General features: G+C 45.3%; 1 protein-coding gene and 1 long non-coding RNA gene across 2 annotated transcripts in view; one reads left to right on the forward strand and one right to left on the reverse strand.

Moving 5' to 3' along the window:
* Positions 1-114: 114 nt before the first annotated feature.
* Positions 115-3651, reverse strand: LOC310665916. The gene is made up of 2 exons (XR_014505713.1): positions 1556-3651; positions 115-1438 (listed from the first exon to the last, which is right to left on the reverse strand). It is a non-coding gene; the product is annotated as an uncharacterized lncRNA (long non-coding RNA).
* Positions 3652-4028: 377 nt separating this feature from the next.
* DTX4 (deltex E3 ubiquitin ligase 4) overlaps positions 4029-27382 on the forward strand; it is a 36144-nt gene continuing 12790 nt past the window's right edge. The window contains exons 1-2 of the mRNA XM_083416216.1: positions 4029-5300; positions 24740-25514. Coding sequence (XP_083272342.1) covers positions 5090-5300; positions 24740-25514 — 986 coding nt within the window. The 5' untranslated portion in view covers positions 4029-5089. The remainder of the gene's footprint in view (positions 5301-24739; positions 25515-27382) is intronic.

Here is a 27382-nt window from a genome sequence, read left to right on the forward strand (position 1 = left end):
TTGCAGCTTCTTACTGAGACCCCACCTGTGTTTTATTGACATATCCGGAGGATAATAATAGGTGGTGATATTATCTTTATAGAAAATGTTAAAGGAACTCACTCAGGGTAAAGCTGCCTTTTTATTGTAGCTTTATTCAGCTTATTTATTAAATCTGTATACCACCCTTCATCCAAAGATCACAGGGAGGTTCACAACATAAAAATACAAACATAAAAATAAAAATACAAAATGAGAACACAAAATACATAATAAAAACAAAAACCGATAACGGCCCTCCCACAAACACACATTTTTTTATTTATTAAATTTTAAGCATTTCTTATACTTTAAACCTGCAGGAATTACAGAATTGGGGTTTATCAGCTGCTTATTTACTAGTACATAAGCCCTAGGCCACAGCAAACATCAAGATACAATAACATACAACTTTCTGTAGTTAAAAATGTTTCTAGCCGATACACTCAAAACTGCATGGCCATATAAAGCAGAGAGGTAATAAGAGAGAGAAAAAGTAATGCCAAATGATGTGACACATTTCAGGTTCATTACTATATGGATGAAGGAACGGAGGTCAGCAATCCTTAGTCAATGGGAGAATTTGTGACAATCTTCAGAGAAGCACATATCTATGATGGTGAGTTTAGGGTTGGAGTAACTGTAACCTGAATGGCCTATGTTTAGAAAGAAGCATAAGAGATGTCCAAGCGTACTACAACTCTAGACTGACCTTTAAGTTGACTGGAACAGCTGCCGTGCAGAATCTTGTATGAAACAGCTGTGGTACAGCGGGAAGGCTTTCCCCACCTCGCAGCTAAAAACAAGGGGGAAACACTTCATGGTATCTCTCAACAGCTTTGATACCGGGGGGGGGGGGGGGGGCCTTCGGATGCAATGCCAAGAACCATGGAAGCTCTGGTTGCCTTACCTTTCCACCCTGAAAAGGCCTCTTGTACTGTGCTTGCATGTCAAGGGAAGCTGATCCGTTAGGGCAATGGGGGAGTGTTATAAGAATTTTAAGGTCTCAAATACAGAATAAATGTTCATAAATGCACACATATCTGAATATATGAACCATGTGCCTGAAATCCTGAAGCCATTTTGACTCACCCAATGACCTCAAATATTCCTCTGCAGAGGGAGGGCAAATGGGGAAAGCCTTCCCATTGTCTTTTTGCTTACAAATCCTGTATTAAGGGCATATTTGTGATCTGGATTCAGGAACTGAAGTATCAACCATCACAAAAGAATGGCCAGACTGCCCAGGTAATGCAATCAGTGACCATTATCATTATCCTGGCAGGCAGGATTTCTGCTGTAGACCACCACCTTCTGTGATGTATGTATGAAGTTTTTTGGGGGTGATCTTGAACTATAGGGTGGACAATTTCAAAAGTCTATATAAGGGTTTGCACACCGTTGTTCAGGGATCTTCTCCCTCCATTTTGTGGTGAGTAGGGACCCTGTTGCAACAGTTCCTTTAATAAAGATCAGGCTTACTAGCTGTTTTGCTTCTCTAACACCATCACCAGCTATCTAAATAGAGATTTTTAACCTGAAGTGCATTTGTTGAAACACCGTTAAAAATTGCATTATATAACACCAGTGTAAACTAAAATTCAGCCTTTCCCATACCTTAAGATTTCAGGGATCTAACAATCAGAACACCCACCCAGGAGAATTGGTGTGGAGGCCACAGATATACACATGTATGTGAAGAATCAATATGAACCTTGTTCAATATGTCTGGTTGTTAACCAGAAAGTTGGTGGTTCACGCCTACCCAGGGATGGCTGTGGACACAATTCCTGCATTGCAAGGGGTTGGACTAGATGACCCTTGGGGTCCCTTCCAACTCTACAATTCTACGAACAACAATAAAAGCAGGATTGCCATTCCTCCCAAAATATGTTTGTGCAATTAGATATAATTGTGCAATTAGATATAATGTACAGTGGTATCTCAGGTTACGAGCTTAATTCGTTCGGGAAGTTCATTCTTAATCTGAAGTGTTCTTAACCCGAGGTGTGCATTCCCTACATAGGCCTCCTGTGGCCCCGGAAGAGGATTGCATTTGTATCCCAGGGCAAAGTTCGCAACCCAGGACACCTACGTCCAGGTTTGTGGAGTTCGTAACCTGAAGCATTTGTAAACAGGACTGTTTGTAACCCGAGGTACCACAGTACATGAAACTCAGCAGTGGTAATGGCTGATTTTGTGCATTATGTGAAGAGTTGGCTCTGAACTCTTGGGACTGGAGGAGGATTCCTAATAAATAATTCTACTGTTTACGCTTTCTAGAGACATGCTAGCTTTTAAAACTGTTAAGTGCTTGCAATATGTTATCCAAACATTTTCAGGTAAGATGCTGGATTATGGCTGTGATGGGAAAACACTTTCCTTCTCTTGTTTTTCCCCTCCTTTCCATGTAGTTTGTGGTTTTGCCTACAACATGAAATCGTCAGATAATGAGTTCCCCTTCTCTCGTGCTCCATATTGACTACTGCTGGTGGGAAGCAGGGAAATATCTATAATAAAGAAACATGTGTTATAAGAATTCTAAGGTCCCAAATACAAAATAAACAAAGCAAACAGATACATAAGTACCGTATATAAACCACATGTCTGAAATAGTACAGGAGAGCAGTCTGAAGCCATTTTGACTCCCAAACCATTTTGACTCCCAAATTGACCTCAAATATTTCTCTGCAAGGAGGAAGGAAACAGGAAAGCCTCTCCATTGTCTTTTGCTTACCTGTCTTAAGGGCGTATTTGTGTATGAATAGAGCGAGCCTGTGACCTGGTTTCAGGAATTAAAGTTTTTACCCTCACAAAAGAATGGCCAGGCTGCTCAGGTAAAGCAATCAGTGACCATTAACAGATATCCTGGCCACATGTATATATTAGATTCAGGCATGCACTGAATTCATACTTAATGATATAGTCATACCTCAGGTTAAAGTTGCTTCAGGTTGAGCATTTCCGGGTTGTGCTCTACGGTGACCTGGAAGTAACAGAACATGTTACTTCCGGGTTTTGCCACTTGCACATGTGCAGACGCTCAAAATGACGTCACGCGCATGTGCAGAAGTGGCGAATCGCGACCCGCAAACACACACAGATGCGGGTTGCGTTCTCTTCAGGATGCGAATGGGGCTCCAGAACGGATCCCATTCGCATCAGAGGTACCACTGTACAGCCTAACTGATTTCAAACACTTGATGTGAAGTTAAAAATAGGATCTGTAAAGCACTTTGTACACAGAAAAGTGCTTTTGAAATAATTCCAAATAAAATATTTCTAGATCATACTAATATGGCCATCAGAATTTTTAGCTTCCTTGATTTGCTTTGATCCAGCCTCTAAGCAATGACCATAGGTGGTGGTGGTTGTTTTTTTTTTTTTTAAAAATGGAATTAGCTTCTACACTAGCAAGATAGATTAGAAAAAGGTAGAATTGTCATATCTAGAATGAACATTGTGGCATCCTTAAAAATTAACAAATTTATCATGGCATAAGCAAATGGACTACACTCCATTTCATCAGATGTGTGAATCCTGAGTTATAGCGTACATACATCCCTGTAACTCAGGATAACACTTTTGAAGTATTGTCACAAGGAAGGCTTATGCCGCAATGGTCTTTAAGGTGCCACAAGATTGCTTGTTCTTTTTGCCACAAAAGACTAACACAGCTATGCCCCCTGGAAAATATCAGAAAGCTGTGCTTTTTAGGAGAGAGGACTAACGTTGCATTTTAAAGTTACAAAATTATTCAACAGGGAATGACCCAAAAGAATGCTTCGTCGCCACTGCCTCCTCTGATCTCAGCTGTGAAGGAACTACTCTCACATCCAACTGCTTCACCTAATGTTCCTCTCTGCAAATGCTGGAGGGCACTAGAGGCTGCAGTGAGGAGCTGTGGCAAATCAGCGGGCCTGGCCGGAAAGCAATGGCACGGGCGATTCTGCAGACGGGCCTTTCATCGCATGCACGTTCTCTTGCTTTTCCCTTCCTCGTCTGCTTGCTCGTGGTGGCAAGTGCCACCCCCCCGTTTTGCGTGCGATGGTTCAGTCCCTCCCGCCGCTGCTTCGTTTTCTACGGTCAGCAGATGGCGCCCTGATGCTGGCCAGAGGGGTGGGCTTAGGGGCGGGGGGCCGAGCATGAGGTAATGGTGGTGAGAGGAGGAGAAGGAGGAGGGAGCTCGCGCGCTCGAGACGTCGCGTTCCCGGGGAGCTCGTGCTGCGGCTCCTACTCCAAAACCTTGCTAAGGCAGGGAAGTTGTAGCGGGAGAGGCTGCGGGTTGCAATAGGCAGGAGTGAAGTGCCCGTGCCGTGCAATGGGTGATTGTTTCTGCGCTGTGGAAAGCGGGCATCGCGTCTGGTGGAGGCTTGCATTTCTCCTGCTGTGCCGAGAAAATCCCACTCACCCGGATTCCTCGTAGAAAGGAGGCAGGCAGAAAAGCAACAGGGAGGTGGAGCTGGAGCGATTGCTGCATCTAGTGCACGGGGAGGAGGAGGAGGAGGGGGAAAACTAGAGCATGAAATTCCGAGAAGGGCTCGGTGAGAAGGATCCCCCGTGCAGCTGCAGAGAGGAAAACAGGAGGAGGAGATGCAACTGGTGTAACTGAGTCACCCTCCTTTCGCTGTAAAGATAGTGAGAAATTCCCCTCGGAGCCACTTTACAGAGCAAATGACGGAACCTGCTTTTCCAGCTCGCTGAGTGGATGGATCCTTGTTATTTTTTAAATGCATGCATTTTTATAGGCAGTGAAGCAAGAGTCTTCAAGTGGGTGGGATGAGAGCTTTAGAAGCCTTTTTTAAAAAGGTGCATGAAGCCAGCAGAATCGAGGCGCTTGTGAACCCCGCAAAGCCCAGCTCTTCGCTGCCAGGGAGAGAAAGGGAGAGATTTGACAAGAGCAAGATCTGGAACTGATCCAAGAAGCAGCCAGCCAGCTAGTGGCCGTGACGTTGCAGAGTTTAAAGGGGGTTGATGAGACCGATCGGACGCTGACCGGGCGAAAAGGGGCTCCTCCGGGCGCCGCTTGGGATCGGGAGAGCTTGCTTGCTTGCAGAAGACCGCCACCAATATGCTGCTGGCTTCGGCCGTGGTGGTTTGGGAATGGCTGAACGAGCACGGGCGCTGGAGACCCTACAGCCCCGCCGTGAGCCACCACATCGAGGCGGTGATCCGATCCGGGCCGAGAGTCGGGGGAAGCGTCGTCCTAGGCCAGGTGGACAACCGCCTGTCGCCTTATATCATCGACCTGCAGTCCATGCACCAGTTCCGCCAGGACACGGGTGAGTGTGCCCCGGCGTGGCCTGGAGCGCCCACCCCACCGCGTGGCCCGGGAGCCGGTCCTCGCCTTCCTTTCCCTTCCCCGGCCAGTCCCATCTCTCCCTCCCTTGCCTAACAAAAGGCCACACCGGGGATCGAACCCCTGGGATCGAGAGACGTGGTGTCCAAAGTAATCTAGGTGGAGATCCGTGGTGGGATCAGCCCCTCGATTGGCACGGGAGGGGAAGGCGGCGTAAGAGAGGAACCGATGGGGAGGCTGAAATATATCCCTTCCCAAACCTGGAAAAGGAGTCGCCCGAGGTGGGTGCGCGCGGTACGTGGCAGAGGTCCCTAACCCGCCCGGCGACTGCAAATGCAGAAATGAGACGAGGGAGCTCATCTAAGGGTTTCTCGGCCACCTGGATGTCTTCGGAGTTCCTCTTTAACCTGGGCAAACCTTGTACTTTGGATTAACGCGAGTGCAAGTTTGGGAACTGCCTGCTCAGCCCAGTCATCTTCACAGCCGAAAGTGCCGTTGCTAGTTGTTCTCAGGTGCCTTGCTTAGCCTTCATGAACTCCCAAGCGCTTGCATACCTGCAAAGGAAAAGCAAGTGTGCGACTGCGGGGTGGCAAGGGCTTTGTGGACCACAGGCAGTATTGGAGGGACTTTACTTGGGAGTAAACTCCATTGGGCTCAGTGGGATTTAGTCCTGCGTAAAAATGCATAGAATTGGACTGCGTGTGCCTCAGAACAGAGAAGAAACATAGTCGGATCACCTAGGTCCAGGGAGAGAAGTGTGAAGATTGGGGGAATAATATGGGATATATTGGAACTTTTTAGGTACAGTACTGGGTCAGAGCAAGTCCGACCAACAAGGAAAACTAGAATTTCATAATAGCCATTCCCCAGGAATCGTGAAGAAATATTATGTTCACTGTACTCAAAATCTTTGCACTGCATCTTAAGTGGTCTGGAGTCAGCCCCCCCCCTCTAAACTAATGCAGTTTAGAATATCCCACTTCCCCTGTAATTGTGGATTGACAGGCAGTGACAGATAGTGGTTTACTTACCCAGGGTGATTAAAAGGTTGTTAAAGAGTAGCAACAAATCCGAGTGAAATGAAACTGTGTTTGCACCCTGAGGGCTCTCTACTCCTCCTTCACCCTGGAGTCTTGCAAAAAAACCCCAGCCAACCCCATATGCCACTGAGTGGATGGATGTTTAGTATTGGTTCTGGCCAAAATAAATGTTTAGGGACATTCATCAAGGATATATGCTAACCTTTAGAACTCGTGTGTGAAAAATGGAAGTTATTTCCATTTTCTGTCAGTTGCCTGCTTTCTTTCAGTTTTCTTCTGTCAGCTAACCCATAAGGCCGGAATAGTAGTGTGATATTGAATAGCAAACCGAATAAAGTCCTGCTGATTGGCAGGGTTTCGAAACATTGGTTGAGATGTGGGTGGTGCTTCAGTGCTGCTGCTGCTGCTCTTGCTCTCCGCCTCCCCCCCCCCCCCTTATAAGCACCTTGATCAAAGGATTTACCGGAGGGGCTGAATGCCTCTAGTTAAAATGTTCTTGAAATACCTTCAGTGATGCAAATGCAGTCTCATGATTGAAGGAGGGGTTGGGAATCAATTGTAGGTGGAGAGAGAGAGAGACTGAGTGCTGTCTTTGCTGACAAGAGGAAAATACCCTGGGAAAGCCATCAGCCTCCTTGGCTGGGAATCCCGGTTTGCTACTGCCAGTGAGCTCACGTCAAGAAGAGGTAAAGCTATTGGATCAGGAGGAGAGCTGGGAGGAGATAACAGGTGAATCAGGCCACCACAGTGCATAGGGATGAGAGCCTCCCCTTCTGGTGCAGCAGACTGCATTTTGGATAGACTGAAGCTAGATGAGGGAGGAAGAGAGGTTGAAAGCAAGACAGAGGAATTGAACAGGAATATTTTAGGGGAGGATCCTCTAACTGAACAGAAGAAGGCTGAGAGAAGGAGGCTTATAGCTCATCTGAGGGCAAGGGGGACACTGCAAGAGATCTACAGTCAGTTTTCTAACTTTGGGTGCTGAGAAGCTGGGAATATTTCTAAATATTCCATTCAAGAGAGCTCTGAAAATGTAATAAATCAGCAGCCGATCCTATGGCCATTTGATCTGCTCGCTCCAGGGCTGAAGCAAACCCTGTATCTGGTCTGTCATTTTGAAGGAGTGATCTCCCCCCCCCCCATCATCTCTAAGTATATTTTACCTTCAGTTTTTTTAAAATAAAAGTGAGGTTTTTTTATTTAAAAAAATGACAGTATGAAGAGAATCAAAATCAGTGGAGTCCTCTAACACCTTAAAGCAACCTTTGCCAACCAGGTGCCCTCCAGATGTGTTGGACTGCCATCAGCTGCTAGGCATTGTAGTCCCAAACCTTTGGAGGGTGGCAGGTTGGTAAAGGCTGCCTTAACAAATGGCAAATACTGTGTATATTGTGGCCTAAGCTTTTGTAGGCAGAGGCCCAGTTCTTCGGACATACATTATTGCCTTTATCCCTCTTTCCTACCAAAAATGGTTTCTAAAGCATCTTACAGATATAAAACAGATAGGAAAATACAATAAACGAATGAAAATCAGTTTAAACACAAAAACAAGTAGCTTAAGACTTAAATAACTTCACAGTCACTCTAAAGAGCAGGTACCCAAGCTATGAAAGGAGATTATGACTAAACATCAGTTTCTGAAACTAAGAGTTGCTTGACACAGTGGCACAGACTCCCACAAGAGGTGGTAGACTCTCCTTCACATTGGAGGTTTTAAGTTGAGGCTGGATGACCACCTGTCTTGTATGCTTTGTACAATTCTGTGGTTCTATCCTTTTGAACACAGGTAAGAAGCTGACGGCCCAGGCCTCCCTAGGACCACACAGAGGGTATCATTACAAATAGATACTTGTAGTCGTAGTAGTAGGGACTCTCAAGCTGAGCTTTAATGCACTGTGGAGAATATACATCCCCAGTGCATCCATGACTGTGATAATCATTCCTACAACAGCATCTCTATCAACTATCTGAAGGACTTCCACTCTGCCCTTTCTTCCTTGGTGCCCTGTATGCTAGGAACTGCCTTCCAGAACACTTGCATGATATCACTTCTCTTACTTCATTTAGACATGTGAATCCCAGGTGGGGAACTGGAAGCCCACATCCTCACTGCAATTTGTGGGGGCCTTCCTGTCTAGCCCACAGACTACCCCCCCCCCCGCCCCAGCATCAGTTAGGCTTGAAAACAGTTTCCCAGAGAAGGTGTTCAAGGCCAAATGCAGTGTATACATTTGTGTGTGGGTTGGGGGACGGGTCTGGAGAGCTGGAGAACGAAGGGTTAACACTTCCCATCTGCAGTCTCCATGAAAATCAAAGCCCTCCCTCCTTTGCCAATTAGTCTTGGAAAAAGCTAGAATGCTTTCCCCCCCCCCAACTGCTGGGGGGGGGTGAGAGCAAAAAATTGTGTGTATATGTATGTATGTGTATGTATGTGTTTGTGTGCATATATGTATGTATGTGCAAACGGTGTGTGTGTGCTGTCCTTGTGCCAACACTGACCTAGTGTGCTTTGGGGGCACACTGGCAATGCAGCCCCCTACAAGTTTGGTCCTGAGAGAGCATAGCCTCAGGCGGAGAATGATTCCCCACCTCAGTACTAGATCAACCAATCTATTCACTTACATGGATTAAGCTTTAGTTTATTATCCCCCATTCAGCCCACTATGAACTCCAGAGACAGTTTGAAGAATCAACTGCCTTCCTGGGCTACAAAAGAAGATTACTGGAGGTCATCAGCCTCCTTCTCCCAATAGTTTGATTTTGAAAGGTGTGGCACTCCACAGGTTAATTCCCATAAGGTTGGAGCTGCAATTTCCTGTCACCCCTTCAGCTACCAGCCTATCTGTTAAAAGCAGATGCCTGTCAGGCAGTCTGGAAGGATACCATGGGAGATGGTTCTGAAAGCTGACAAAAAGTCTGCAGGGTTCAACAGGGACACCCTCCCTCCATTTGTCTCCTGCTGAAGGTTGTCAACTAGCATGACTAAAATGGTTCTAGATCTTATCTGGGCATCCTGCAAGTAACATTTCGCCTTCACACACCTTCTGTATGGCTTGTTTCAGGTGCCCACACTGCCCTGCCACAGAATTTACTGCCACAAATCCTTTCCTGCCAGGGTTTGGGAGTGCCATGTAAATCATGCTCCTCCCAGCCCACCAAACAGTTGTGACACCCCACCTACCTAAGCGTCCTCCCATTGCTATATGTACCCCCCACCCAGGGGGCAAAAATGCACCCATCCACCCAATAATGCTTTATTTCCCCTCTGGAATCATGAGAGTTGAGTATTCTGGGGCCTTTCCACAATAAGGCCTAGTTGCCTTGCTTCTGCTGTACCCTTTGAAGCCCGGCCTTGAAGGCAGGCTGTGAAGTGGAGGCATTCATCCCTGTGGCGCTGAAGTTACCTCACAACTGTGAAATGAAATTCATCTCAGAGCCTTGATGCATGCTTTATTCCTCTCTGCGTGAAATATGGGCACACATAAAGAATGTTTGGTGTGTGGATAAAGTGTTAGGAGCACAGAAGACTTATGGGACAGTTTGTGTGCTGCTTGGAGCAGTGCAATAGCTGCCTGGAATGCATATGTTAGGAACCCCAGTCTGGAAATCTAGCTCTGCTATACTAGTGGTGCAGTAGAGCGAGTTAAGAGTGTGAACTATGGAGTGGGTATTCCTGATTCATATGTCAACGTCAGCCCAAGCTGGACAGTTTTAGTCCATCCGGGGCCTTTTTAGGAATGCTGGTTGTGGAACTCCTTCCAAAAGAGCTTTGTTCCTTCAGGCTTTTAGTATTCTTTATTTAGTCTTGCTAATTAATATGGCACCTAACAGGATTGTTAGAGGGAGTGTTAATATGGCCTGCCTACGTTTACAGGGCTGGTAGAAGGATTAACAAGGTAATGAAGATGTACTGCCTTGGACACTCAGTAAAAGAGCTATTACCTGTCTTGCATGCCTACTGCTTGCTGTGGCTCCCAGCACCTCTTCAGCTGCCATTTTGATGCAACATATTCACGCATATCAGCACACATATATCATGTCATAAGGAACTATCAGTGAGCAGCAGATGGATGCTGAAGCAAAGGCAGTAGGAAAGCAAGGGAAGAGGCAAAGTCTTGATTGTGGCTTTCCACCTGTCGATTATGAAACAGAGACTTGTAAGGTTAAACTTATTGCCTGACTTATCAGATAGTCATCAACTGAAGGGATAGCTAACCTTCAGCATTGCCAGATGTTTCTGAACTACAATTCTCATCATCCCTGACTGTTGGCCATGCTGGCTGGAGCTGTTGGGAGTTGGAGTCCAGCAACATCTGGAGAGCCACAGATTAGCCACCCCTGATATCCTGGTTCAGGGGTTGCCGTGTTTGAGTGCCCAGAACCTGTAAAAATATGAGAATGGTCTGGCCTTGCAAGACAAAAAATAATCTAGCTGAGCGTTCTGTGCACTAGCCAGATGCTATGGGAAAGCTTACACTGTGAACTTGCGAGAGATTGCCTGGTCTGTCAGGGTCAGTCCTACCGTTAGGCAGAGAGAGGCAGCTGCCCAAGGCAGCTGGATTTTAGTGTCATAAAAAGGGCAGAAGCTTGTTAAGTTATTCAGTTTGAATCAACATATTCTTACTCTCAAGGAGTGGCACTGTTGGATTTTGTGTCTCTGGCACCAAAATAACATGGCAAGTATTTGATCCTATTCACGTTGACTTGAGAGAGGTGTGTGTGGTACCATTTGCCTATGGTGATTTGCCTTATCCTATCCTCCATGAATTCAACCTGCCCATTTAAAAAAGGAATTGGTATTTGGTGACCATCCGTAAACGATGTGGAAATGAACTTTGTAAGCTGAATATGCATTGCGTGAAGAGATAGGTAGAGAGAGTTTGTCCTCCAGTTGTGGCTGATCAATTTCATTGGGCACTTTAATGCCCAAGTTATAGTGTTTACACACACACACACACACACACACACTGATAGGAATTTATAGGCAGGGCTTTTGCTATCCTGATAAAGGAAAATTGTGGAGGATGCAACAATTGCACTAATATTGATGGATCACCTGCAGAATTTGGTTGTGCATATCTGTACATTTGTATAGATGTGGACAGTGCCTCTAAAACTAGTGTTCTGGCCACTCCATTCCTCAGCATGGCGGATGTGGGCCGAACATTGTGATGCAATTACTACTGAAGGAGTTAGCACTGCGGGGTGTGCTTTTGCTCCCGAGCCATTAGCATGCAGGCCACCTCTTGTCTGTGTGGTGGTGGCCTGGGCTCCCTCGCTCCCCACCCCTTCCCTGAACTCACTCCCTTCCTCTTGAATAAAAGCACTGTCCTTCTCCTCTTTGAGTGGTTGCCACGGTGATAAGAGCCATGTGTCTGCCTGTCCTTCCACCTCCCTCGCTGAATTTTGCTGAAGCAAAGTCAAACTAATTTTGAAGTCTAAGCTCGTCCCAACTTGGCGCTAGAGCCAGTGGGTCAGGAAAGAAAGTGGGCCAGGCAGGCTGCCGGCCTGTCTATGGGCCTTTGTCAGCTCTGAGACAGGCAGAGATTAATGTTTGCTTTGCTCTTGGAAAAGGAAAGGCTGAAGAAGAATACCAACAAATAAACAAAAGTTTCCTTCAAATCTAGCAGGGTCTCTGCAGTTAGGAGAGGCATTCATTTGCCTGAGGAAAGAACAGTAAAGGATTTCTGCCCATTATATTTAGAATTTTATCTAGAGACTAATTTCTTTGTCCTTATATTTCACTTTTGGTTTTCAGGGTGTTTTTTAGGACTTCAACTTGCTTGTGAATTTTTTATTCCTCCCATTTTACAGATGGGGGTTACAGTGGCCATGTCAACAGTGTGGATGCGAGGAGAATTAGTGCAGGCAGAATTTCCCTCACATGACCGATTAAATGCATTGCATGAGTGAATCCAGCTGTAAGACCATGTCCTGAGGGACATATCAAAGACTTATATCTTATTAAAGGTACCTCATTTTATTCTCACAGCAGCCTTAGGTGAAGTCACCTATTACGTTTCATGGCTGAGTGGGGACTTGAACCCACATCTCCCTGGTTAAGACAGACAAGTCTATCCACAGTGCCTTTCAGGTGTCCTATAAAGCCATGGCTGAGTTCATATTTGAACCCTGGTTGATTCAACACATTGCACTAGAAGGTCTGATGAATTATACAGTACAGTTCATCATCTAGCTTGCTTTCCAGGTCTGAATAAAGAACATAACCCCTGCATCCTATACTTCAAAAAATATTTGAATTCAAAAATATTTGAATAAGGAGGCAGCAAGAGACTTGGGTAAAACCATTAAAGAGCATGGTGGGTTTTGCTCTGCATGTGTATGAGAAAGAGACTACAAGCTTTTAAGCACCAAGAGAAGTGTTTTAGCATTTTAGTTACTTTTTCTTTCTTTCTGGTTTGCTCTTTAGCTGTTTGGGTTTAATTTGTTTTTGTTTTCCAATATTTTGCTACATTTACATGTTGGATTTAAATTGTGTGTATATGTTTTGTGTGAATTATTTTTTATTCACACTCCTGTGCTCCATCGTGGCATCTTTTGATGAAGTGTGGGTAGATAAATATTTTGAATTTTTAAAGAAAGAAATATAAATCCCATAAATTCCAGTAAGCGTGGGCTCATAAGTTTGATGAGCGTCACGTTAAGACTGCTTGAAACAATTCTTACTGTGAATGCTTGTCCAGTAAGTTGCTGCTGTAAGGTGCAGCACTAGACATGTGAAGGCTTGTGGCGGGATACAGAAAAATTGGAGGGGACCCTGGTTTCCACCTATTTTTCTATGCCCCCCCCCATTTGGGGGGAAATGAACAGGAGGAGAAAATTTCCCAGGCCTTCATATCTCTGTTAGCACTGCTCTCCCTTTCTCTGTTCCTCCTCATCTGGCGTGTCCCTGTTATAGCAGCTGCAGTACAGAATCCAGCCATGATGGGTAGTAAGTCATCATACAGAGGCCATTTCCAGCAGTCCACCTTATTCGAACTAAAGTCTTCTCAGGAGTGAGGTGGGAGCTGTAACAACTTCATGGTCTGGTCCCCATCCCAACCACCCCAGTGCTTTCTGCTCTGTACAGGGACCTTTCACAAGACCATACTTCTAACATTAAGAAGAACCAAGTTGGATCAGGCCAAAGACCTCTCTAGTTCAGCCTTTTGTTCTCGCTGTTGCCAACAAGATGCCGTTGCTTGAGAAGGGCTGTAGCCCAGTGGTAGGACATCTGCTTTGCATGCGGAAGGTCTTGTGTTTGATCCCTGGCATTTCCAGATAGCACAGGGCTAGTTGAACCAATGAACGGATTCTGTATCAAGAAGCTTCTATGGGAAACCCAAAAAGGAGGATATGAACTCAACAGCACTGTCTTGTTCATGGTCCCCAGCAGCTGAGTGTGTTACTAGAGGCAAAATTGCCACCAGGACTCATAGCCATTGATGGTTTTATCCTCCATGAATTGAATATATGTAATTACGGTACTCCAGACTTAGTCCGTTCTAAATTAATTACTGCAGAATAAATACAGTCACTAATATAAATTAGAATTACCATTCCACACTTTAGGACTACTCTTCTCTATTTTACTAAGTGTGCATGCTGCCAGGACCTGGGGTTGGTTACCACTCCCGGCATTGTGTGCATACTGCATAGAAACAGGGAGAAGAAATAAGGTTGCCTTTCACATATATTGAGGAACACTATGGGTACACACAGTATTCAGGTACAATCCTCCCCCCCCCCGGTAATGTGTGAAGTCTTCATCATTTTTTGCCATGACTAATGGAAGGCACCCTAATATTTACCTGGACTGACACTTCAAGTGGGGGGGGGGGAGGACATACTCTTTCAAGGACAAGGTGTAATTCTGTTCCCGGTGCTCTTTAAACTCCTCTGATTGAGAACAGATAGACACAAAAGTGCATTAAAAATCCATTAAATGGATTAAAAATCCATTAAAACTGGAGTAAAAATGCATGTGAACATAGGCTAGATCCCATTAAATGTGAGTGGGGTTGTTCAGATCTTTTTTAAGGTTAGGATACCAGGCCAGTTTTTGGCAGCCAAAGATCTACTGGCACCTTGAGAAAGGGGAATGCTGTCAATATCCTGTTGAGAAGCTGCCTCTGAGGAGGGTGGGCAGAAGTCCCCTCACACCCCAGACTGAATGAGCGATTGTTCTGCCTGTCTCCCCTCCTCTCCCTCTCCAGTTGCTATGAATGTTGTTGTTTGGGGTCATTAAGGAGTTCTGATGGTAGAGGGGTTGTGACCCTGGCAAGGTCTTGAATAGCTATTGTCCCTTTTCTTCCCTTGTTGAATGGGAGGCTGAAGGCCTGATTCAGAATGACCCAGGGAGTGGCGGGAGGATTTTCCCACAAGGTTGATGGATGGAGCCAGATGCTGAAATTCCAGCAACCCCCCCCCCCCCTTCCTATGCTGGTTCCTTCCCCCTCTTGTGATGGATTATAATAAATTATAGGGTTTGCACTAGCGGTACTGCGGTTTAGCTTGTAACAGGCTTTTCCATTGTATTGCCTGATTATTTCTTAAGAGTCCACCTCCCTACATAATTTCTTCAGAAAATGCCCTTTCTGCCTGAAATACCTTGTTATGGTGTGTGTGGTCTTCCCTGATCCATGGTATTTACTTCGCTCAAGCCTAAGGAGGCAAGGAATTCTTAAGAGATCAAAACGGGGAGTGGGGGGGAATATCCAGGTGTTAGCCATAGAAAGCTGGTTGCTTTTATTAATTCATGCCCACCTTCTTTCACCCCAGCAATAAATTCTTCAGACATTTTAATGGAACAAAATCCAATCACAGCAGCGCCTTTCTTTTGTGACGTGCTTGCTACAGTGCATTTGCTGCTAAATTATAAAGCATTTCATGTAATTCAGGCTTAAACTACAATCAACAGAATAAATGATCCAGGTTTATCCTTTCCTTTTCATTGTTTGATCACTTGCTAATCCAGAGTGTTCAGCCATCTGTGCCAGGCACCTGTTCCTTGTGCAACTTTGCATGGTGCTGTTACTCTCAGAAGCAATTTCTGGAACTGCTCAGGGTGGTGGAGGCTGCTTTCCATAAATTGGAACACCAAATCACCTTGGTGCCACACATCCACTTTTGTTTGGAGTTCCAGATTCTGGGAGTGATGTGGCACATCGTTTGATGATAAGTTATTCTCCATTGGCATTTTAACCATTAACAAAAGGTAGCAAATCATAGAATCATAGCAAATCTGTTTTTTATATTTGATCCGCTTTGTTTGTTGAGCTGTTCTTCTTCTTCTTTGGTATTCTTTTATATACCACAGAATCAATAAACATATATCTACGTGGTATCTATACTTGAGTTACAACCAAAACAATATGACTAATAAGATCAAAGCAAAATACATTAAAGGAATGGAAGTGAACAAAATGGATCATCTGATATGAAGGTTATAAGAATAGTAATTCATTTTCATATGAAGGCTTGCTGAGATAACGAAGCCTTACGTTGATGCCTGAAACTCATTACAGACAACTGGCGTTTGATTTCAATTGGTAGAGTTCGATAATCCTGGTGCCACTAAACAAGCACAGTTGCTTGTTGAGGACAGTCTTCTACTGCCAGGAGCAGTCAGACTTGCCTCAGTGGCTGATCGCAAGGGCAAGGGTATAGGTGATATTTTAAGTGCACTGACCTTGGGTTGTTCAGGGCTTTATTATGTACTAATAGTAAGTCCTTGAAGATAGCATTGGTTGTTTACTGGCAGTCAGTGAAAGTCCCTCATCACAGGTGTTATTGGGTGTGGGCGACTGACAATGTATAACATCCATGCTGCAGAATCTACCTCACATAGATAGAGAGAGGTATCCTCAAGGTTACCTGTGCTTTTGAACCACCATAGCTAACCTATTCCAATCCAGGAATGGTTGTGGTGGGGACACTGGCTGAAGCTGGTAAAAGGCATTCTTCAGCACTGAACCTCAAGTGACTGAGCTGGAGCCAAGAGTACTATGTACCTGCTCCTTCAAAACAAGTTCCACCCCAACTAGCTTATCTCCCTGATACGGGAACGTCTCATCCGTAGTGCTTCTGTCTTGCCAGGATTTAAATTTAGTTTATTGGCCCACATTGAGCCCAGCACTGCATCCAGGCACTGGGCCAGAATTTTCATGCACTCACTCAGCTCAGGTTCTTGCACCAATGTACCCTTACCTTTCTTTCAAGACGGCCCAGCCTCCTATTTCTGTGTGGAAGCAGGATTGGAATAAAAGAAGAAGCGAAAAGTCAGTCAGCCCTGTTTTTTGCAGGTATTTATTTGGAATCATGGGGCAAAGGTCATTTTGGCTCTGGCATTCCACACCCCCTCCGCCCTTTTGAAAACATTTGGGCAGACACATTCAGTAGTCACTGTAGTTTGTCACTGCCCTAGTTCAGACCTTGCAGTCTTCCTTATTCGCTTGGAGAAAGGCAATTGCATCTGCTTGCTTCTCTCTCTCTCTCTCTCTCTCTCTCTCTCTCTCTCTCTCTCTGCTTCTCTCTCTCTCTCTCTCTCTCTCTCTCTCTGTGTGTGTGTGTGTGTGTGTGTGTATCTGAAAATGTGAGGAGGATTGGGGAGCACCACCTACATGTTAAAGTCCTCTACCAGAAAGGAATCACCAGATAAGAAGAAATGATCTCTTTGCTGACCAGCTCAACTAAGCAGTTGAGTCTCTAGAATTATCACAGCATTTGTCTCCTGGGGTTCTTCAATATTTGATCATCCTTTTCTCACTTTGCAATGCAAAAAGATAATACTTGTTTAACAAGGAAGGAGGAGAAAAACACACTGATTTAGAAATATTTCGGGGTGCCAGCTAGCCCACCTTGAGCTTTTTTTGTTTTGATTAGCTTACTCAAGTTTAAACTAAAATCTACACAATTGCTAAATTAAGTATACAACATTTACTTCGTTATAATAATAGTTTTTATTTTTCCCAGTTCCTTGTTCTGGGCAGAGCCCTGGTAAATATAGGTTGTAGTGGTGTATAAACTAGATCTTACTCAGTGTCCTCTTCTGAACTAGGTTTTTTTCTGGGGAAATTGCCAACTTTCCAATTTTGTACCACCCATGTATAAAACAAGTTGTGAAACTTGCTTCAGTAAATAGTCACCCTCTGTTTTCTTTTAAAAGGAAGTCCCCGGTCAAAAATATTTATTTGCCTGAGACTGTAGTTATAAACAGAGATAAGTGAATTAAACACAATCCCTATATATGAATAGTTTGCATTCTTCACATAATCTCTATAGTGGCTTTATATCCTTGCCTGCAAATTACATGTATTTTAGCTAATTATCCTGCTTTCCAGTCATCTGTATCCTCAGTGAGTACAGCAGTTTTAGTGACCAATTAGCAAGCTATCCAGACCAGATCAGCACTATTGTCAATTTATGTTTCAGTTTTGTCATTCACTGTCCCATAATAAATCTTTTTGTTCTCCCCTTCCCCATACAATAGGGTTGCCATATTTCAAGAATTATAAATCTGGACACCCCTAAAGTTGTTGAGTTTTTAAAAATTGTTGAGTTATTTTATTTTTTATTTTTTAGGAAAACACACTTGCTTCTCTGCAATTGTAGGCTTAGCTTTTATACCCCTCCTTTTAGCATGTGCTGGATTAGTACAGGTGTACCTGCCAACAATTAGTTTTACCCAAATTATGTCAAAATAGTCAGATTATGCTTCTGCTAAAAGACACCAGCTGATAAAGGGCATGAGTCAGCCAGAATTATGTGTGTTTAAACCCCATTTGTTTAAATGGGAGGGTTAAGCATTTAGGGCGAGGCTTAGGCATTTAGGGTAAGTGACGAGAGAGCTGCAGCCCCAAGCGCAGCCATACTTGTTTATTCTGCCCTGTTCACATTTAAATGGCGGGAGGGTCTGATTCTTACACCAGAAGGTGTGTGCTGAGAGCTGAACCTATTCGCTCTGCCACTTTAACTCTCCACAGTCCATCCTTAAGGGCATTTTTCTCCTGGCCCAGTCCACTTCCAGTAATGATCTGGTTGGGAGAAAAGTTCCTGGGGTGGTGGACTGTGGGAAATTAAAGGGGATGAGTGGGAAGTTCTTCTCACCTGTTGTTGTTGTTTAGTTGTTTAGTCGTGTCCGACTCTTCGTGACCCCATGGACCAGAGCACGCCAGGCACTCCTGTCTTCCACTGCCTCTCACAGTTTGGTCAAGCTCATGTTGGTAGCTTCGAGAACACTGTCCAACCATCTTGTCCTCTGTCGTCCCCTTCTCCTTGTGCCCTCAATCTTTCCCAACACCAGGGTCTTTTTCAGGGAGTCTTTGAAGACAAACTGCCAATATCTGCCTGCTTCAGTGGGTACTTGGATCTCAGAGTATCACTCAACAAGCAGATTGAACTTCTGCACCAGGCCAAAAGAAAAAGAAAAGAAACAAACCCTCTTGTGCCTAGCAAGGTGGAATGTCAGGACCATGTGTCCTGGCTTATCCACAGACCTGTTGCAGGTCAACGACTCGCAGATGATGGCCATCATTGACCGTGAGCTGAAAATGCTCAATACTGACATTGCCTCTCTACAAAAAACCAGACTTGCTTCAAATAGCAGCCTCCGAGATAATAACTGCACCTTTTTCTGGCATGGAGGGCGTCCAGAAGAACCATGTATTGACAGCGTAGACTTTGCAGTGCGGAACTCTCTTTTGTCTGCTACAGAGGGCTCAAAACACTTGCTCTTTCTCTCTCTGCCTCTCAGCCACCTGCAGTCCTGGTTTAAGGTGGGCAGTAGCTGACCAGTGAGACACACAATTTGAAGACAACTCAGAGTGATCATACCTTAAGCCAGTCAGGTTGAGGTTAAGACTCGTAATTGCTGCCTCACCAAAGTTCTGCAACATATAATAAAAGCATTAATATGCGAGAATCCCTTAACACCTCTAACATTTCCTTCATAGAATAATCAACAACTGATTCTGTTCTTACACCCTTTGTTCTCTCATTTCTATCAGTGATGTTGATTATAAGTGGAAAGTCCTCATTTCTGTTCTAGTAAGTTTTACCAAAACTTTTGAATTGGGAAATTTTCCTGTGCAAATCTGGCTAACTTGTATAGAGTAATTTGCATAAGAAAAATCTCAGTTTACACTGTAGGGCCTGCACAGTGATCTAATTTAGCATATTTAATTTACTCACATTCAAATTAACAACACTAAACACTTTGAAACTGCCATGCTTGCCTAATACTGTATTTGCATTTGGCATCCATTCACTGTTACTAATAAGAACAGAAAAGTTTCCCTCAGAAAAATAAAGGAGTGGAAAACTTCTACCCCACGTCACTGCCTCCATTACAGTGGTCAGTGAATGTGGAGCCATATGCATTCTCTCCTGTTGTTGTTCTTCTACTTGCTTGCCCTGTCTTAATTCAACAGGGCTCATCATTTTTGAGCCTGGTAAACTGAATGAAAGAAGATTTGTGGCAACAGTTGGAACAGTCACAATAATTGTGGTTGATGGGTGGCTTGCAATGATCTTTCACCTGTTCTGTCAAAATAGTTTAACAATGCATGCCTTTTCCACTGCCTTTTTAAAGGACTAGTGAAAACAGCCTCTGAAGGAATTGCAATACCTTCTCTGTGCTCTTACGTTTTACAATCAGTTGCACAAGAACCTCTCATGATAATGTCCCTTACCTTGCAAATAAGTCCGCTCGCCAGAGTCACCGCTGATGATTGCCATTCTGTCACAGCATTTGATGACATAGCAGCTTTTGACCACACAACTGCTTGCTTTGGAAGACTACATGTGGGCTTGGAGGCCAGCCTGGGACGGGTGGGATTGATTGATTGATTGATTGATTATCTATATAACTTGTGTTTCCTCTGCAAGGAAATTGAGGGCAGCATACATAAGCTCTTCACACCATACATTTGTGAGGGGCACATGCCTCTCACCACTCAAGAATCCTGGGAACGTTACCCTTTACAGAGCTACAATTCCCAGCAGCCTTAACAAGCTACAGTTCCCAGAATTATTTGGGCAAGGGAAAAGTCATGTGCTTTAAATGTATGGTGTTTACACAACCATTGGTGGTCTCCCACCCAGGCACTGACCAGACTCAGACTTGCTTAATTTCAGTTGAATGATTTGCCTTCCAGCCTTTTGTTCCACCCCTGCCCCACTGCCATTCCCTCCATATCTTGCGCCACGATCCCCAGCCAGTGTGGCCATACTGGTTGGCGCTGATAGGAGTTGTAGTCCAAAACACCAGGAGGACAGTAAGGCTGCCGAAACCTGGTTATGCAGCAGAGAATTCACAAGCAGGAGAGGGGTTGAACAATACCTCGCTCTTCCTTCCTGTTCTCCCCTGCAAATGCCCCCAACACTTGCATTAGAACTATGAGGTAAAGATGGGGGTTGGTGACCCCGCGTTTTCCTCATGTACTTTGTTCAGAGTTGCACAGGAAAAACTGGTCTGTTGGTGATGTCAGGGAAGACAGGGGGCTTATATTTTCCCTCATATTTGCCTTCTGCTCCTTAGGGGGAGGCCCACCCCTCACACATGAGAACCATGGATTTAATGCTTCAGAATGTAGCTAATCAGATTATCTTTAAGCCCATTAACTCTACTGCCAAAGATGAAATAGTTCTGAAATCTTGTTAGCAAGTTCTGTGGGTGAAATAGGGCAGTATGTCAGAAATCTCCAGCTACCTCTTTGGCCTGAAATAGGGTGTGTGTTTGTTGGAGCATCCCATCAAATTGTAACCTTCCTGTTGGGATTCATACATTATCTGCAACGATAACCTGCAGTTTCATTGCTAGCAGTTCCAGCCATTATTGCAGCTCTCCCCCTCAGCATAGTTCAGAACAGAAAGAAATGGCAAGCTAGATATTTTTATATAAAGGAAACTGAAATAGTATAGAGCTAGGCCCATATATTTAGCAAAATACCACAAGGAATAGCAACAGCCAGTGCTTTTTTTTCATAATGTTTTTTTAGGGGTGCTCTCATTTTCCTACTCAGATTGAAATACTGCCTCTCAATGCGGCCAGACTTAGATTCACAAAATGTTTAGGGGTATCCGTACCCCTGCGTCACCCCAGAAAAAAAGCACTGGCAACAGCGATGCACATTTGCAGCTGCCTGTTTAAGTGCTGAATTGTTTTCTGTTTCCACATACAGTGGTACCTTGGGTTACAAGCGGTTTGGGTTACGCGTTTTCAGGTTGCGGACCATGGGAAACCTGGAAGTACCGGAAAGGGTTACTTCTGGGTTTCACCGCTTGCGCATGCACAGAAGTGCCAAATCGCATCATGCGCAGATGCGGCGCTGCAGGTTACGAATGCTGTGGGTTGCGGATTACGTCCGCAACCTGAAGTTCCACTGTATTGTGATACGGCTTTGGAGGTCTGCGGGTTAATGCCAGCTGTGGAATAAAGGTGTGGTGGTTATTAACCTCTGGTAGTTGGATAAATATTCTGTCACTGGGTATGAATCCCTTATCACCAGTCCTATAAGCTTGTGTGCCTTTTGTAGATGAAAACTGATGGGATCCTTGGTTACATCAATGGGCAGGAGATAATGATGGTGTTATAATTAGTTAACACTAATGGCATTACAAGGGACGCGGGTGGCGCTGTGGGTTAAAGCCTCAGTGCCTAGGGCTTGCCGATCGAAAGGTCGGCGGTTCGAATCCCTGCGGCGGGGTGCGCTCCCGCTGTTCGGTCCCAGCGCTTGCCAACCTAGCAGTTCGAAAGCACCCCTGAGTGCAAGTAGATAAATAGGGACCGCTTACTAGCGGGAAGGTAAACGGTGTTTCCGTGTGCGGCTCTGGCTTGCCAGAGCAGTGATGTCACGCTGGCCACGTGACCCGGAAGTGTCTTCGGACAGCGCTGGCCCTTGGCCTCTTTGAGTGAGATGGGCACACAACCCTAGAGTCTGTCAAGACTGGCCCGTACGGGCAGGGGTACCTTTACCTTTAATGGCATTACAATTATTGTGAAATAATGGTTGTGCACTTGAGGCCTCAGGTGATTTTACCCAGGAGGAGAAATATGTATTTAGAAACCGGGTCAGCAGTGAAACCGCAGAGATCAGTTTCCTTCTCCCACCAAAGTTTATTTTGTTTTATTTTTTTCCCCAGCAGTGTTGGATTGTTATTTCAGCAGCACCTAAAATTCTGATCTGTGGTAGCTTACACATGTGAAGAGACGGGAACACAAAAGCAGGGCTGTAATGCAGATTGTGTACTTGAAATACTCTTGGGAATAAGCATATATTTCTTTTCTTTTGCATAATTTATTCTGCTTCTAAAAGAGTCAAAGAAGTTGGAGGGTTTGGTTTTTTTAAAAAAGAATGTGGTGATTAAGAGAAGTGGAAAGAGCCTGGAAGATTAAGGATTGGTAGGTCACATGTGTGCAAGGGACAGGGAACTAATAAATAACAACTGGAATCTGCAACAAAATGTTGCAGCGTGGAGTGCTGCTGTTCAGAATTCAAGGCATTCCCCCTCCCACCTCTTCCCACCTCTCCCTCTGCCATGCCCAGTCAAGCAGCATGGCCAGTGAGCATACTTTTTAGTAATCAGCTTTTTTGTGGCAGCGGAGCAATTTTTTTCTTCAAAAATGTTGCTCCCCTACAGACCTTTTCTGTATGGGTGGTGGTATTTTGGCTGTGCAAGCAATGACACCCAGAGCCTGGACATAATAAATACAGTGAATTATATGGGTGGAGTGGGTGTGGGGACAAGGAGCTAAAGACTCTCGCCCTCAAGGCCACTTCAGAAGTTACTAGCTGCTATGCATATCCCAGCATTTATATCACTATGAAAACATGATACAGGGAGAAGGGAGGCATTTGCAGTTCTGAGTCGCTTCTTTTGCAGTGTACACATGGTTAAGTAAACACATCTAGCCGGCACATATATCAACAGGATCCCATAAACACACACACAAATACATGTCCTGTTTATTAATTAGTAGCATGTGAAGCAGCCCACAAATCAGTGGGAATCCTGTGTGGGCCCCCTTTCCTTCTGAAACTGCTCCAAGCACCACTCATGTCTTTCACCATTTTCACTGTAAGAATATGAATGTGGATAAATATGAACATGAATCAAAACAAAGAGTGGGGGAGGACATTAAAAAGAGATCACATTATTTTTGCAAAACCACTAGTACTTAAATCAGGAGTAATCACTGTGTTGTGGAACTGTATGGAAAGCAGTGCCTTCAAGTTCATAATGCACAGTAATTGACAGTGTATTAATAATGAATACTATGACTGATCTGTGCCAGTCTATTGGGTTGTATTCAGTTATGGTCCTTATGCAAATGGTAGCTCGCTCTTCTAGCATGGGCTTCCTTCAGAAGAATGAGTGAGAGCTGATTTTTGTTGTGGTTCCCTCCATGCATCCCCACTCCCAAATCTGCTCCAGGAGATAATGGAGGAACCTTTGGGACAATGTGAGAGATCTGGGTGGGGTGTGTGCGAAGGGGAGGGCAATTGGTGAAAATGGTCTCCCTCCCTCTGCTAGATCAAAGCACCTTCTGACAGCGTGAGGACCACCCCAGGGATTGCTTGGCATGACTGGGATTTCGGCAAAGTAGCAGTGACCCAATGGATAGATCGTACAATACGATTCAGTGCATATCCTTAGAATATGAATGAGAGAATGTCAAACTTTCGATAGTGGCCTCATAGTCTCTGAGATTCAACTGCAGTGCAGTTCTGTGGCAAAAGCCAAGCACAGAAGATGAGAGATGCCCTATAATCCACTTTGACTTTGCCTATTCAGACCGAGTTTGCTGAAAGGAAATGGAGTCAGTGAGCAAGCTGTGCATAATTTCCAGAGAAATCCATTTTGCTGATATTGCCCCCCAAACTCACCCAGCTTCCCTCACAAATAACTGACTGCCAATCAACGTCCAATTACTACCCTCCTATTATGGCATGGAACCGTATAGATCCATCCCCTGCTTCCATAATGGGGGAAAATTTGGAATTCATCAGACACGGCTTTCACAGACTGCCACACGCGAAGACGCTCCATTGCCCATTGGATTTCTGTTTAATATATATAGGTGTCCAAAGTACTTAATGTACAGCAGCTTAGCACCTTGCAGCAACCCTGTGAGGTAGGCCAATAATATCCACGTGACCCAGGGCCACTCAGTGAGTTGGTGATGGTTGCAAAATTTCAGCCAGAGACTTACAGGTTCGCCACTGTGCTACACCAGCTCTCTTGTCTACTAGTGCTTCTCAAAAAAAAAAATCAAAATCATTTTCTGAGCATCATTTTTAAGTAGGCTTGTGTGACCTTGAGTTATAATAAACTCTTGGGGCCTTTCTGTTTACCCTCTTCCTGTTGCTCTTTCCCACAGGCACCATTCGCCCCGTGCGGCGAAGCTATTACGACCCCTCCTCAGCCCCGGGAAAGGGCGTGGTGTGGGAGTGGGAGAATGACAATGGCACCTGGACCCCCTACGACATGGAGGTGGGCATCACCATCCAGCATGCCTACGAGAAGCAGCACCCCTGGATTGACCTCACTGCCATCGGCTTCTGCTACATCATTGACTTCAGCACAATGGGGCAGATCAACCGCCAGACGCAGCGCAAGCGCCGCGTCCGCCGCCGCCTCGACATGGTCTACCCATTGGTCACTGGCACCTTGCCCAAATCCCAGTCGTGGCCAGCGAGCCCTGGGGTGGCCAACACGCCTCCTGCGCCGGCCTGCACTTGCCCCCAGTGCCTCCTCGTCATGAGCATCAAGGCGGCGGTGGCAGCTGGGAGCAACGGAGGGACTGGCGTTTCGGTCAGCCAGCAGCAGCTCTTGCAGCAGCAGCAGCCGCCTGCGCAACCACCGCCGCCTCCCCGTAAAGCCGTCTCCCTTTCTGGCAGTGCCAAGCTCCCCATGCCGGCATCTATCCACAAGCCCCAAGACGGAGCAGCTACCATGCGCAGTTCCTTGAAGACCCTGGCCTCTCAGGTGAGCCGGAGGCAGGCAGCCAGCACTCCGGCCCTCACCACAGCCAGCTCCCCCGCCAGCCCTACCAGCGCCAACGGCAAGGTGACCCGCGCCAGCCTTAATACACTGAACCGTACCAACCTGCAGCGCCTAGCCATTGCGCAGTCCCGTGTGCTGATTGCCTCGGGGTAAGTACATTGCAGTTGTCTTGGACAGTGGCCTGTGTAACTGTGAGTGTTCCCAAACGGTGGTCCACGGAGCACCAGTGGTTCACAAGTCTCGTTCAGGTGTCTGTGGATTTGTGGTTGAGGATAGCAGACGGCACATCAATCAAATTGAATGGTCATACTGATTTTTATTTATTTGAGTCCTATTGATTTTTAATGGTGTTGTTATTTGCTTCTTTTATTTCTTGCATCGGACCAGATTCAACTCACTAGTGCAACAGGGCTTTCCCTTCCTCTCTTTTCCCACCCCAGATTGGCAGGGCAGCGGACTGTTGGGAGAACCCTCAGAACAGTTCACCGGGGGGTGGCGAGCATTCCGGCAAACTGAAATGTTTGCACTGACAGAGCATAATTTTAAATGTTACATTATTTTATTGTGTTACAATTTGAATTCAATGGAATACAACAAAGTGCAATAGAAAAGAACCAAAAGAAGCGATGGGAATACGGTTAAAAATCATACAGTATCTAGTGCAGCATATTACAATTGAAAAATCATTATGTGTTTCACCAAGAGCCTCAACAGTTTTCAAGTGGTCCATGAGGAGAACAGTTTGGGAACCACTGGGGTAGGAAACCTGAGTTGTGAGTGAATCGAGTACCTATGGACTGTACAGATTAGTGCCTCCTCCCCTTTTTTGCATATGGTGTCCACACTCTACAAGTAGATAAGGCTATATTGCAAACTCCCCTGTGATCTTCAGATGAAGGATGGTATAGAAATTGAATAATAATAATAATAATTCTGTCTCTGCTGATGAAGGCACTATACCTCTGTTGCTAGGATTTGGAAATGAGGAGACAGCTATTGCACTCAGGGCCTGCTTGTTCATATCCTGTGGTTGGCCACTGAGAACATGATGCTCAGTTGGATGAACCTTTGGCCTGATCTAGCAGGGCTCTTCTTAGAGGGTCACTGCTGTTTTACCATGGTGCACCCTTGGGTCATTATGTGGGAGAAGCTCTTTTGAGTCCCCCCCCCCCAAAAAATCTGTTGTCTCTGCTTGACGTGGTCTGCAGAGACAGACGCCCAACACCCATCTCAGTTAGTCGAGACAAATGATGAGTCAAACCAGATCTTGCCTCACATTGAAAATGATTACTGTTTTTCATAGCAAGCCAAGTTTCAGTGTTGTGAAAGGATTTTTCAGCAAAAAGGCTTCCTAAAGCAAGGCTGGGCCATCTGAAGCTCCAGGCCATATGCAGCCCTCGGCTCTATTTTGTAACTCAGTGGTAGAAGATCTGCTTTGTTAATGTAGAAGGTCTTCGGTTCAGTCCCCAGCATCTCCAGGGAGGGGCTAAGAGACACCTCTGCCTGAAATCCTAGAGAGCCAGTCAGTGGAGACAGTTCTGAGCTAGATAGGCCAATGGTCTGACTCTGTATAAGGCAGCTTCCTATGTTCCTACAAGTCCCTTGCAAACAACCAGGTGTGGCCTTTGGGAAGAGTAATCTGGGAAGGAAGGGGGAGAGAGAGAGAAAGAAGGGGCAGCCCCGCCCCGTTTTTGGATCTGGGCCTCCCATCCCAGTGCTGACTTTGGCCCTGAGCACAGTCTGCATGTGGCCCTAAACAAATTATCCCTATGGGAATATGGACCTGGACAGGAGAGAAAAGGTTGACATGAAATCTACGCTCGGAGGTTACAAACATTTTGGGGGGTTTTTTCAGTTGAAAAGAATCTGACTTCTTAAGTGTTGACTTGTTCGTTAATTTCACATATTTGTTACTCTTCATTGTCATGGGCAGTGCTAGAGTAGGTTACAAAACATGGGAAGCGGAACAATATGTTAAATAAATACAACAAAAATGTTGCAGTTGAGGCATCTCTAG

The sequence above is a fragment of the Podarcis tiliguerta genome (assembly GCF_965153285.1).
Source record: "Podarcis tiliguerta genome assembly, chromosome: 1".
In the NCBI taxonomy this organism is placed as follows: domain Eukaryota; kingdom Metazoa; phylum Chordata; class Lepidosauria; order Squamata; family Lacertidae; genus Podarcis; species Podarcis tiliguerta.